The following is a 14,479-nucleotide window of genomic DNA, read 5'->3' as shown; positions in this document are numbered from 1 at the left end:
CTTATTATTAGACTTATTAATAGACTTATTATCCATCTATTGAACCACCATTTACCCCATAATTGCAGTCTTATGTTCCATGTATGAGTAAATCCTGCTACAGTACCATGACCTAGAAATTCAGCATCATCTCATCAGTGTTGTGTGTCGGTTTAAAATGTCTTTGTGAGTCACTATGTGCTCCTGTGGAGGCGTGGAGAGGTTTGGGGTCAAACGTTATCACAGGTTCTGTGTTTGTAACGTTCAATATTACACGCACAGTATCTTACTATGTACATAATGAACTGATGACAGTGTGCGAGCAAGATAGAAATGTGCTTTCTCTCCATCAGCTATGAGGTAAACGGATATATAAAAGGAAGCAGAGTTATCAGATTAGTTGCCAGACAAAAGGCTTTGTAGGATCTTTTTTCAGTCTTCTGGCAACATACTGGCAGCATGAGGGGGATGCGGGTCTTGAAAAGGTCACAAGTCAGTTGACGTCTTTAAAATGTCATTACAAGAAAATTGCATCACTTGTGCTTACGCCTTGGGGTAAAACAAGCCTCACAAACTATTCTCCTAAAAGTGAGCCAATGTTCAGTCTGACTAAAATAATCATGTAGCCTAACTTGTAACAAAACAACAAGTTACACGTTCATCAGAGGTGGTTTTATGGTTTTACTGTTTTGCAACGAGTTAGCACAAAAGCGCAAAAGCTCCAAAATCAGTTTTAAAGAATTCAAATGTCAGTCACTGCTCGTTTCCGCGACCATGACCCATATGTATCATGTCGTAGCATGTTCAGGTCTACAACCATCAATCTGCCTGAAAGCTTCTTGAACAGCTTGTTTATGTCAGCAGCTCCACAATGAGCCCAGCAGGAAAATATTCCAACAGAACAAACTCTGCTCTGTTACAGACCTCAGTTTAACTGCATGAGTCACACGGTGCAACAAACTGTACCGTTAAGTGCCTGTCAACGTCACAGACTAAACACCGGTGACAAAACAGCTGTAGACTGTAGATTGATTTATCGATCAATACAGTGTAGCTCCTACATAGAGCAGAGATAGTAATAACTAACTTAATCACTTTGTATTATTCCAGTAAAGAAACACAGCGGTGGAATAATGTAGATACAGTCAGCACATTTACTTCAATGTGAGTATAAATTTGTGGTATTTTACTTTGAACGAACCAAAACATATCAACCAGCTGCAACATTAAAGTTAACAATAAAACATCAGTAATAATCTCTCATCTCATCTCATTTTCTATACCGCTTATCCGTGAGGGTCACGGGGGAGCTGAAGCCTATCCCAGCTGACTTTGGGCGACCCTACACCCTGAACTGGTCGTCTAAGTCTAAGTCTAAGTCAGCCAATCGCAGGGCCACATAGAGAGACAGACAAACACTCACTCTCACACTCACACCTACGGGCAATTTAGAGTACAACAATTAACCTAATGTGCATGTCTTTGGATTGTGGGAGGAAGCCGGAGTACAACAATTTTCCCTTTTGGTGCTTTAAATATGTTTTGCTGAGAATAGTTTTGTAATTCTACTTTTTTGGAAGACTTTTAATTTGTCACTGAGCAGCTGCTCCTGAGCCCCAAGTAAATCATCTCAACAATATTATCTCAAGGGTTTCATATTGCAGCTGCATGCTGATGGGCTGCAGTGTTGTTAATGTGTTTAATAGGGCCTTGGTGGCCATGTGGTTCATACACAGAGCAGTAGTCTGCAGATTGATCAGCCATGTTCACCTGACAATGTTAAATATTTGTTATTCGTGGGGGATTTTTATTGTTTAATTATCTCCAGTTTTGGGGGGGGGGGGTATTTAGATTATGGCAATAATTATTTCACCATTTGTAGCTGATTGAGGATCTCTGGTTGCACATTTGGTCAAACACCACCACCCAGCGGTACTCTACACACACACACACACACACACACACACACACACACACACACACACACACACACACACACCACACCGTACGGTCCCACCACGTCACCGTTGCTACAAACTACAACTCCCATGCCTCCCTTCTCCGGGAGGCAGGCAGTCATGCGGATGGAAACAGGAGTGGGCATCCGCTGCACTGCACGAAGAAGAAACTTCGAGGAAAGATGAACGAAGAGGAGGATGGCAGCGAGGCGAAGTCCTGCACAGTTTCGCGGATCTTGGCCTCCAAGTCTGTGGATGTGGCCGACATCGAGGGAGCGAGGGAGCAGACCTCCAAGCTGTGCGGGTACTTGAACAAACTGTCCGGCAAGGGGCCTCTGAGGGGGTACAGGCCGAGGTGGTTCGTGTATGATCCCAGGAAATGTTACTTGTATTACTTCAAGACTCCCCAAGATGCCTTGCCGCTCGGACACATCGAGATCGGCGATGCGTGCTTCAGCTACGACGTGGAGGGAGAAGAGGGGCAGTTTGAGATCCGCACCGCCGGGAAGGAGTTTCTCCTGAAGGTTAGAAACTTTTCAGCATGTGTAAAGCTGCTTTGCAACACTGTTTTGCTGTCACTTCCTTTCTCATTGTGGAAAGGCAGGCACACCCATTCTACCTTGACAGATTGACTCTCAGCTTTGCTTTTCTTTTTCTCGCAAATGTTCCAGCTGACAGGGGGGGGGGGGGGGGGGGGTGATCTGACAGCTTTTTCTTGTTTTTAGAGGAGCCAGGAACAACAAAAAAGCAATTCTTCTTGTGGATCATGTTTGCCAGATAAGAGCTTAGTCAGCACATTATTCAGCTGATTGCTCCAAACACACTGTCAGTCCAGTGTTTACCCTCAGAGATGATTTTAGGCTGTGATTTAATGTGAGCTCATCTGCCCCCATGACATCTGTGCTCTGCACTGGGTCACAGCATCTCGTGATGGCGTCTTCTTTGCTGTCATGTGACTGCGAAGGGTTTAGGTGCCAAAACAGGTGCCTCTGGTTTCGCTCATCCTGGCCGCCCACAGAAGTCTGCATTATTTTCAGCAGATGGTGTGACTGGTTAATGCCGAACAGCTTGCACTGCCCAAGGCTGGAACTGAGACTGAAACCAGCGTCTGTGCTCCTTCACATGACAAAACTGAATAGTGACCTGCTATTTCAAGTGCTCTGTTTCATGTACTTTATTTCAATCCCACAGCCTTTAACATTTTCTCAGCCAAAGTGTCATTACATTGATATTGATTTTTAAGTTCAATCCTTGACTTGAGTAACCTTGTGTATCTGTGTGTGTGTGTGTGTGTGTGTGTGTGTGTGTGTGTGTGTGTGTGTGTGTGTGTGTGTTTCCAGGCCCCCAGCAGGCAGGTGATGCATTTCTGGCTCCAGCAGTTACAGCAGAAACGTTGGGAGTACAGCAACACACGAGGCTCCGGTCAGAGAGACAGCTGGAGCTCCCCGACCCTGGCCTACCCCCCCACCGGCCTCGTAGGCAAAGACAATGGTAGGCAGGTACACACACACACACACACAGTACATGTACAGTGCAGACACCCATTTTTCACTGCTCTGTTTCATCACATCCAGCTACCGGCTTAAAGCAAACGCTTGTGTCTGATGGATTAATATTTGCACAAGTCGAGCTTTCTGTTGCCAGGTTCCTACAGAAACGGCATGCGGGCAGGGATGTGTCAAACACTGATTAAATGAGAAATCAACAAAGGGCAAAAGAAAGGAGTTGACGTCTACTTTATCTGGGGTGTGTTTTATTGTAATGCACTGAAAGAAAGAAAAGTCTTATCGTGTGAACTGTTTGGGGCTTTCAAGCGTTCTCACAAGCTTCTGCCACAGTGACTTGACACAATAGATGCAGCTCGGTAGCGCTTACAATACTGACAGCTTTTATACACCAGCAAAATGCTTTTCATAACTGAACTGAAGGGAAAGATGAGTAAAAGTTTAATGTTGCATTTGATGACTTTCACTTGTTTTATTAATTGGATATGAGGCTGTTTTCACTTTTGGTTTACTGTTTTTGGGTTACGGTTTTATAATCAGTCACTCAGAATTCCAATAAAAGGCATCATCTTTTTCTCTGTGAACCTAAATTGAACCTAAGTTTATGTTTTGAAATGAGATAAGATATTATAAAAGAGCTCTGTCATGGTTGTATTGAGAAAAACTAGGTTTTGTTTTCCTGGATACAGTGAAGTTATTCTAATTAATGTACCGTCACTTGTTTTGACTGTTCTGAAATGAGCTGTAAATGCTTCTTATTTTTTTTGGGTTTCTTTGTGTGTATCCCTCTCAAAAAGACACAAATACCCATTTTATCTTTGTGTATCAAAAATAATCTCTAGAGGTAGTCAAAAATATTTCAGTACTTAATTTTGTCAACATCAGCCCCATACAAGATAAACCATCTCACATTGCCAATCCTGCTGTTCCTGAAGATAAAGACACAGAATAAAAATGTGTTTGAAAGTGCTCCGATGTTTTGTTTTTCCACATTTTTTTCATATGCGGTGTTATTTCAGTGTCAGAAGTCCTTGACCTTTTTATCAGTGAGCTTTCATGAAATGCGTGGGTGCCAGAAAGACCGGTGAAATCAGGCAAACTTTCAGTAATGTGTCAGTAACTGCTTAACAACTTCACTGTGAAGTTTAAATGTTTTATGTTGCATGGCTAGTGAATGATTAACACGACTAAGCTTTTCCTGACTCTAAAGGTTCAGGTACTGCACGACGAAACAGATCCCGCTGTAACACGTACAGCTGTTCTTCTGCCATAAACTAATTTGCTGTGTTAATTAAAACTGGCACAGATTTAGAGGGGCCTTGTCTGTATATATCAGTTCAAATGTTTTATTGGAGCAAAAGGAGTCTGATCATTGTCATGCTTACACAACAGCTGTGTGGTTGCAGTTGGCTTCTTTTTGGGGCGCGACAGCACGATTGTGGAGCTTATTTGGAACTTATTTCCCACACCGTCCCAGCTAATTTCACACAAAGAGGAAGAATTTATATTTAGCCAGCTTGGCTCAGAAATTCTGATGAACCCACAGGCATACACCCTGCTGTAAATCGCATTCTGGGTAACTCAAAATATTGCTTCACTTTTCTCTGGAATCCATTCAGGGTCATTACAGTCTCCTCTCCTCAAACAGATGATTGATTTTGCTGAGTGGATTTTAAACAGTAGGAGTGATGATATGGGTTATGAGCTTTTATCATAATACTCATATGTTATTCTAATATACTCTGTGGTTTATTTCAGATGGGTTTGTCTTCGAGAAGCTAAGTGAGAGCATGGAGAAGGTCCGCAGCGACTTTGCCATGGAGACAGAAACAGATGGTGGAGGAATGGTGGGGATCCAGTCAGCCAGAGGCCCTTCTGCTGCGTCCACAAACCCCCTCAACTTCTCCCTCAAAAACTTTGGTACAGAACTCAGGTGAGTCTGAGCCAAATCACTCTGCAACCTAATAGGAAGATATTGCACCCACGGGTTTTAAAAGTGTATTTTCTAGTCTTTGTTTTGTGTCCTTGCCAAACAGGCACAACTAGTTTATCTTCTATGCACCTCAATAAGGACTGTATTGAGGAAAGAAAACGCCTCTTCAGCTCTTCCTGAGGTTGAGTGCGTTAGAGGAAATGGTTGTATCCATAGTTCACCAGTTGCTCTAGTATGTAGCCATCAACAGTTCCCCTTCTGGGCCACACAACACATCTATTCAGCAATGCAACACACTGAAATGCTAAAAATGCGGCATGGTTTTGAATTTGCAATTTGCATTGGTGATGGAAAGAGAGTTCACTTATAAAGGTGCACGAGAATCTTGGAGCACTTGAGACGCCATCTTTAGTAGCATGTCTCCATACCTGTCTGTTCATTTAGCTTCTCATGATTTAAAATGCAATGATGTTTCCAAGGATATACCACACTCAGCAAGTAGCTTACTAACATTTTTGCCTCCAGTTGCAAAATGTGTCTTACCAACTGAAATAAGAGCCAGTCGAACATCTTATCTGTGACTAGCAGTTTTGTGTCTAAATGTGTTTACCAATGACAGTTTTTGCAGTTATAGCTCATGACTAAAGTAGAAGCAACTGAAGCACAAGAATGCCACAACCAGAAATGTGATGTGAAAAGATGCACTGGGTCACAGCTATGCTCATCAAGCTTGATCTGTCAGGGGGCTGCTGTGGACAGATCTATTGATTCAGGTTGAAGCGTGTCTGTTCCTTCAGATAAACGTGACTGGGCGACCGAAAAAAGTTGCTCAAGCACGTCCGGTGTAGACAAGGTGTGAGGAAGGCATGAACTTCTTCTGCAAACAAGCAATTTTGGTTTTGCTGTGATCTCACATTCAGAAGTGTGAAAAACACAAGTCTGTGTTGGCTTGAGTTTAGACACGAACCTGTGAACTGAAGAATGCCCCAACAATTTGGGTCTTTATGTTATTTGTGATTATTATTTCATTTATACTCGTCTTACTCACCCTGTGTCCTGGTTTCTGGTCTGCCAGGAACTCCATGTCTTATCTGCGGCCGGGCAGAGGAGGTGAGAGCAGACGCAGTGTGTTCTACACCGGTAACAGCAGTAGTGCCGAGGACTGGGAGCTGGTGGATGCTCCACCCAAGGACTTCCCTGAACAGAAACATAATTCGGACGCACACAGACGTACGTCCACTCCTTGCTGCCTTTAAATACTCATTTTCCTTTTCCGTTTGCTACTATGACAAATTGTCAAATTTTGTATTTTCCAAAGCGTCTTCCGCCTGCCCCAGCCTCCTGAGTCATATTTATTTCTTAAACAGTGAGTGATGCAACTCTCTTCTTTTTCAGATTCTTTTGGATCAGCGTTTACGTTTGACTTTGGGCGCAACTCCTCACGGCCTAAGAAGCCTTTGCTCCGAGACATGATGGGCCCCGGGAGATTTGGGCGCAACGCTGAGACTCGCAGTGCCGAGAGCTCCCCAGTGGAGTGTAATGGCAGCAGGCCTTTGGAGATGCAGCTTCGCCTCCAGAGCCAGAGCCAGCAGGAAGAACTAAGCCGCATGCAGCAAGAACAGGCCACACTCAGAGAAGAGCTGGCCAGTCAGAAGGTACAGTTAGTCTCACTGTCATTGTTTCACCTAATGTCATAGAAATTTAAGAAAAGATTCTTATACATGTATGTTGATCACATGAAAACATTCTGGGGGAGTGTTGTCTACAGACATAAATGATTTTATCTTCTTTTTACTATGAGGGAACTAGACCAACCTATTTTTGCCATCAATACTATTACTTTAACAAGGATGTTATATGTTCCTTGTCTCTCATAAGACTCTTGATGAAGAGCAACTCTTTGTGTGTGTGTGTGTGTGTCCCAAAGCTCCCCTGCCCATCCTGTCTTAGTCTTAGTTGTCTTTCCCTGTTTAGTAATTGTAATATCTCAAAATTAATGTAACAAAGATTTGATGGTTTTCACGGTTACCTGTAAATCACCAGGACTGACGTCACACAGTGTAAATTACCCACACTAGAGTCATTTTAGTTAATTCAGAACAAGCCAGAGGTCGTGGCGTCCTGACTGAAGGGTTTGGTGTACTTGTAATGCTCTCACTCACACAGGAAGACAGCGAATGTTTAGTCATGCTGAAGCTAAAAACAAGGAAACAGTAGTTCTCCTAACGGCAATCACAACTGTGTTGCTCCTTCCCTTTACTCTCTGTTCTTGTTGTAGTGTTTTGAGACCAGCCAATTGATCACAATGGCTTCCGCTAACCCGATGAATATATAATGTGTGTGTGAATGCTTTCTATATGAAGTGATTTATCGCCAGCCCACACTTTAACAAGAATTGACTCAGCAACTCTGAATAACTGCCTCTGTGTAACTGTTGTTGGAAATATATATACTATCGCTCCATGGACTTTTTAGGTCAAGCACATGTGTGTGTTTGTGTGAGCGCACTTCACACACACTTATGTGCAAATGTGCGAGCCAAGTATTTTCACATTGGCCACATTTTCTCAGTACAGCAGATATAATAATATGCATAGCTTTGGTAAACTGTTGTAATTGAATTTCATGCTCTGTAATTACATGAAGTTGGTTATCTGGATACATGGGTGGCAGTGTTACATGTTAGGTCAGCATGACTGTGGCCTCACTTAAAGAGTGCAGGGTTTCTCTCCCGGGGAAATTATTTAGCCGAGGTGGTAAACCACCCAGATAATAATGCGTGCACTTCAGTTCAGTACATAATGGCCTAAAAAATAGGCACACTAAATACGGTGGCTTTTACACTGTAAAATGGTGGTAAAATGTTTTTTTCCATAAAGTATAATGCAATCATGTCATAAAAGTTTTTTTTTTTTACAATGTTGGGTGGTCTCTGTTTTAATCGAGGTGGCTCACATCTGCCATAGAACACTGTGGGAAACCCTGACTAGTGTGTGCAGTCAAAGGTGTTTAGAAGAACAAATATAACAGAATTGTGACATTTTTGAGATTTTATTTCCAGACTACAAAGCTGTGGCTGACAGTGCTTTTCTTGCATATTGAATCAAAATACACAAGTTGTAGAAAATAAAAAGCATTATAAGAGTATGCATGTCAGTACAGAAGTTATACCTCTGCACCCAGCAGTGTTAAGTGGAAGAAATGATGAAATGTAATCAACATTTAGTCCATTATGAATATGGTCAACAGTTATGCAAGTAAAATTCTCTTTACTTAACCAGGAGCTGGTGAGACTTCTGCAGCAAACTCTGAGAACCTCCCAGTGCGACAGGCAGCCAGTGCGCCGTCCAGCCCAGGCTCCAGATTCATCTGCGGCTTCAGACCAGGCTCAGGGTTCAGCGGTAACCCAGGAAGAGATCGCCCAGTTGAACGACCTCCTTCAGGAAAGAGACGCACAGATCCAGTCCCTGTGTGGCCACATGGAGCGTCTCGCCTTGGAGAAGGACAGTCTGCAAAAAGAGCTGAAGGGCCTGAAAATAAAGGTGGGGGAGATAAACGACCAGCTGGGGATGCTGATGGAGACCATCCAGGCCAAAGATGAAGTCATCATCAAGCTGTCACAACAGAACTCCGAGCAGAGCGGCAGTCCAAACGATGCCGGTTCACCACCTCCCAGCAAAGATCAGCACGAGCTGGACATCCTCAAGGTACCGCTGGAAACACCTAAATCAGATATGTAGTTTATAGATTACATAGGAAATATTCTATTAGGTTGTGGAATCAATTTCTTTGGCTTCACTTTAAGATATTTTTTATCAGGGTGTGATGATGCTCTGGCTAAATTTGTACTCTAATTAACTGAACACATGTTTCTCCATTTTCAGGACAGTCTTCAAGGCTACAAATCCCAGAACAAATTCCTGAACAAAGAGATCTTGGAGCTGACAGTATTACGCAGAAATGCAGAGACTAGAGAAAAGGCTTTAGAAGCAAAGGTACTATGTTACTTTGTTGGTCAATGCTGCTTTACTCTGTTAATAGAAACAGGAAGTCTCTGTAGCCCTTAGGGGAAGTCCAGCATTGATCTCAGCTGGTGCCCCCTAAACCTAAAAATGCCAAGAAGGAACAATGAATAACAAACTTTAATCTTGCTGTCATCAGTTATTCAAACAACAATTATGTTTACATTTTTTTCCTGTTGTCTTTTCTGCAGTATACGGCCTTGGAGGCCAAATTGTGTCAGGTGGAGAGTAAATATCTGGTGCTGCTTCAAGAGGTGAAGACCCCGGTGTGTTCGTCTTCAGAGCAGAGCCCGGCCCGTGAAGTCATTTCCAGATTATTAGAGGATGCATTGCAGGCGGAGAGCCCTGACCAGCAGGAGCACGCCATCTTTAAACCAAATACTGTCAGGTATGCACTATGCCACAAAACCTTTATGAATAGATTGTTTTTTTTTTTGCTCATATTGATAAGTATGATACATCTCTCTACATTTTTTATTCAATGCAATTTATTTCAATATAATTACATTGTATAAGCAATTTTAGATAATCATACAGCATAATTATACAACTGCTTCGCCAGCAGCTGTACTCTGTTCTTCCTGACTGGAAAAACTAGGTCTGCTAATTTGTGATCACAATTGCTATTGCTCCAACTTCTGTGCAAGCTCTGTCATGTCCCACGGGCTCGTCGAAATGTATCGGTACAAATTCAAGCAATTCATTAGTGATATAGAACAGAAGGGAGATTAAGCAAATATGTCACATACGTGTGTGATGTATGTGTTTTGGAATGAATTGAACATCACTGATTGATGATAATTTTGCTACATTTTGTCCCTGCCTTGATTTAATATCAGTGAGTATGATGCCTATGGCTTCAAGACAGTCCCTGAGGAGGAGGAAGAGGAGGAGAAGCTGGTTGCGAAGGTGAGAGCTCTGGAGCTGAAGTCCCTGTCTATGACGGATCAGGAGGTGTCTGTCGGGGTGAAGTGGGAGAACTATCTGGCCAGCACCATGAACAGAGACCTGGTGCGCTCCCCCGAGCTCAAAGCCTTGATTCGCAGCGGTGTGCCCCACGAGCACCGCTCCCAGGTGTGGCGCTGGTGCGTCTCCTTCCATGTCAAGAAGTTTCGGGACCACTTGGCGCCCGACTACTATGAGACCTTACTAAATGTGGCCCGGGATAAGCCCAATCCGGCCTCGAAGCAGATCGAGCTGGACTTGCTGCGTACTTTGCCCAACAACAAGCACTATGCCTCTCCCAGTGCAGGCGGCATCCAGAAACTCCGGAATGTCCTGATGGCTTTCTCCTGGAGGAATCCGGATATCGGCTACTGCCAGGGACTGAACAGGTATGGGATGGGTTCTGGTTTCCCTCCTTCTCCCTCTATCCTTTTATGCTTTGTAACCATTCATTTGTATTGCATGTTTCTTCAGGCTGGCAGCCATTGCCTTGCTCTATCTGGACCAAGAGGATGCCTTCTGGAGCCTTATAGCCATTGTGGAGGTCTTCATGCCAAGAGACTATTACACCAAGACTCTGCTTGGCTCACAGGTAAACAAGCTCAATGGCTGTACAGTATTCAGGCATTAGGAGACACAGCGACAAGATGCTGCCTCGTTGCCAGAGTTTACATGTGTCTCTGGTGTCAGTGATGTCATATTCATGTGACTGAGGCTGCTGCTCATGACTTATCATAGAAGGAATGCAGCTCAGTAATCAATCTGGATCTGATTCCATGTTTTCACATGTTGTAAGAAATAAACAGCTCTGTGAGCAATAGCGAGTGTAAATATATAAATATATGTTGGTTACATCTGTGCAGGTTGACCAGCGCGTGTTCAAGGACCTGATGAGTGAGAAGCTGCCCCGGCTTCACGCCCACTTTGAGCAGTACAAAGTGGACTTCTCCCTCATCACCTTCAACTGGTTCCTGGTGGTGTTTGTGGACAGTGTGGTGAGCGACATCCTCTTCAAGATCTGGGATGCCTTTCTGTATGAAGGTCCAAAGGTAAGAGTCAGAACGAAAGTAAAACTGTTATCCTCTTATTTCACATAGTCTCATTTCTGTCTGGACATGCTCACAGAGTTCTGTAGGAAACTGAAGGAAGAAAATAAGGATAAGGAGACCTTTCAAAATTGTGGTGTAACTATTCGATTGGCTTTAAGCTTGCCTGCCATCTACAGATGATACATCTCACTAGTTTTCTGTGCCACTTTGACACATGTACCCACTGTGTCTCCAACTTTTATCTAACCAGCATTTGTGTTAAAGTGTTTACAGCTGTTCTTCAGTTCAACAGAACTTTATTTGCCTTTAGTTGCACTGTCCCACAAGTCTTGCTCTCATAATCCTCATTTCCATCAGCAGTGGGCAGCTATTGTTTCAAAACAAAGCTCACCATATGCTACCTGCACAGTATCAAATGGCGGGCATACAAAGCTAGCAACTAGATGCTGAAGAAATCAAACACCGAGCAAGCGAAAGACCTAGATATTTTATACCTAGAGTGTTGGTACTGGATATATTCATCAAGCGAACACAAACATGAGGCCAAATGAATGCTAATGTAATATGATATACCAGCACTGTGTGGTTTTTAGCTTGTAGAGATGCTCTGCAATGCAGCATTATACCAGCAACATTGTCATCCATTTGAAACTGTGTGTCCACTTGGTGGATGTAAGGCCAATATTTGGTCTTCTGAGGGAACCAGCTAAGCACTCCATTATGTTCGACAGCTTGTCATCATTTTGCTGCCAGCCGGTAGCACACAGTTTTAAAGCTTCTTCATGAAAAACAGCTGCGATCTGTGACCCACAACACAATCAGGGTGGCGAGAATGAACCTAGGCTGTTATTAAGCTCCGTAGAGCCGAGGGGAACTGCAGAGGGATTACTCTCTGCGACCACTTTCAAAGACAATTAGTCATATTTACTTGAAAATATTGATTAAAACCACAATTTAGACCCTAGGAGAGGTCTGTGGTAGGAATCACAGTTTTACTCATCTGCAGCTTCAGCTGTTAACAAAGCCAATACATAGCTTTTGCCTTATAACTAGACAGTATACTCTGCTGTGTGTATATTAAGAGTAATAAATACCGCCTGCATGGCTTTGCATGTCTGTGTGATGATGTGTTGTGTGAAACGGTCACATAGGCAAAGTCATGAGGCAGATTTCACGGCTTTGATCATTTTCCTCCACAGATCATATTTCGCTTTGCCCTCGCTCTCTTCAAGTACAAAGAGGAAGAGTTTTTGAAGCTGGAGGATTCCACAACCATCTTCAAATATCTTCGATACTTCACGCGCACAATCCTGGATTCAAGGCACAGTGACTGCAATTTGTTTTGCTATTTGCATTCATGTGTAAAAGCATGAACATTTCTAAGGACAGTGTGTCTGCAGTAAATAAGGAAGAAGATAATTAACCTTTGAATAGCTGATCGTTACTCCTTGCTGCGTATACATTCAAACCTGTCGTCTAGAGTCTAGCATTAAAGTTTATCCGTAATGATTATTCTCACATCAGAACTGGTTTAATAGTCATGATTGTTGTACAAAAATGACTTTGGGTAAGGCATACACCTAGTAACTTATAACAAATATACAAAACAGGGGTGTTGACATCTCCACATCCACCACAGAATAATAAAAAAAACTCTGACAGAACTGTCTTTTTTTTCTTTTCTTTTCTCCAGGAAACTGATGAACATTGCTTTTGTGGACATGAACCCGTTCCCCATGCGGCAAATCCAGAACCGCCGCTCCTTCCACCTAGAGAAAGTCCGTCTGGAGCTGACCGAGCTGGAGGCGATCAGACAGACCTTCCTCAGGGAGAGGGAGACGAGTCAGGACCGACGGAGCTTCGTCAGCGATGATGAGGAGGATAACTGACTTCAAGCTTTTCATATGTCCCGGCCTTGTGGCTGAAACATGAAGGCAAAGACGTCTTCTCCTCACGCCGACCATGTGCTGCAGTTGTAAAGAGAGTTTACTGAAAGAATTGTGGGAGTTGGTCTCCGAATCAGAGCTGGAAAAATCAACTCTCTATACATTTTGAGGGAAATGGCATCAAAAGACCAAAACATTACAGGCCGAATGGGCTTCCTATCAGTATTCCTGCCAAACGCCTTATTTTTTATGTGTTTGTTTGTTTACGTGACAGCCAAAACCGTACGCTTTGTCCATGGTTCTTCAGCCTTCAGTGCCAAGCTACACTCTTGCAGTCCAAATCAGTATTTCTAAAAACATGGCTGGATCGTTTATGCCTGTTGAAGGATCGATTGTATTTTTTGAACCCCTGTTTTCATTAGGATACTGATTTGTTTTTTCTTCTGCTTTCTCCGTCCCCTTGTTCCTTTCAAAATGTCTTAAAGTTGTCACCTAAAATCTTTTTTTATTTTTTCCACATTGCCACTCGACAACACATCTTTTGTGTTTGACCCGTGTCTCTTGATGCACTTGAATCACTTATGCTGATACTCGAATTCTGCTGAACCTTAAAATTTAAGTCTTAGAGCCTTGAGAGCACTGAGTCGTACCAAAATTGTGCATATCATTCCACCGTATAGGGGTGTTAGTTAAAAGAATACACGTGCATTTTCATGAATTTTGTTTGTAAGGTGCAGCACGGGCCAAGGAAGAACCCATCAGACTTTTGATCCACCTTACAATCAAGCAATGTATTCTTTACCATCAGACCCAGGATCAGAAAACAGACTCCTCCCAAGTATTTATCTCTTGCATAAACAGCATGTGGAACATTTTGGGGAAAACCATACTTGTATTTTTTTTTTTTTTAAATCTCAGGATTCAGATCAAATAACAAGAGAGCCTCCAACCGAGCCATTACACATACAGTGTCAACCAGTGCTGTAATATTAATCAGTCCAGTTTGTCAGTCCATATTTGGCAGAGTATCACTCTTAATAATATTGGCTAGTTCTTTTTTAACTGAAGCACCACTTGATTACTTAAATTTGTCTTGACATCTGAAAAGCTAAAACTGTTTTGCACTTACATTTGCAGTCATTTGGTTTGGAGAATATTTGAATCTGGTATTGACTTCAAAACACCAGTGGATCCCTATAATT

The 14,479-nt window shown here is 42.8% G+C and overlaps 1 protein-coding gene across 1 annotated transcript; it reads left to right on the top strand.

The window, feature by feature from the left end:
* Positions 1-2,071: 2,071 nt before the first annotated feature.
* tbc1d2b (TBC1 domain family, member 2B) lies at positions 2,072-14,250 on the top strand. Its single transcript, XM_070830298.1, has 13 exons — positions 2,072-2,461; positions 3,278-3,428; positions 5,201-5,375; positions 6,451-6,605; positions 6,771-7,030; positions 8,657-9,082; positions 9,260-9,370; positions 9,589-9,785; positions 10,237-10,731; positions 10,817-10,934; positions 11,206-11,391; positions 12,591-12,712; positions 13,085-14,250. The coding sequence occupies exons 1-13, from the start codon at positions 2,120-2,122 to the stop codon at positions 13,278-13,280; spliced, it is 2,934 nt and encodes a 977-aa protein (XP_070686399.1). The 5' UTR covers positions 2,072-2,119; the 3' UTR covers positions 13,281-14,250.
* The last annotated feature ends 229 nt before the right edge of the window (positions 14,251-14,479 follow it).

This window comes from Pempheris klunzingeri, chromosome 5 (assembly GCF_042242105.1).
Source record: "Pempheris klunzingeri isolate RE-2024b chromosome 5, fPemKlu1.hap1, whole genome shotgun sequence".
NCBI classification, from domain to species: Eukaryota; Metazoa; Chordata; class Actinopteri; order Acropomatiformes; family Pempheridae; genus Pempheris; species Pempheris klunzingeri.
This window is presented reverse-complemented; position numbering and strand designations above follow the sequence as displayed.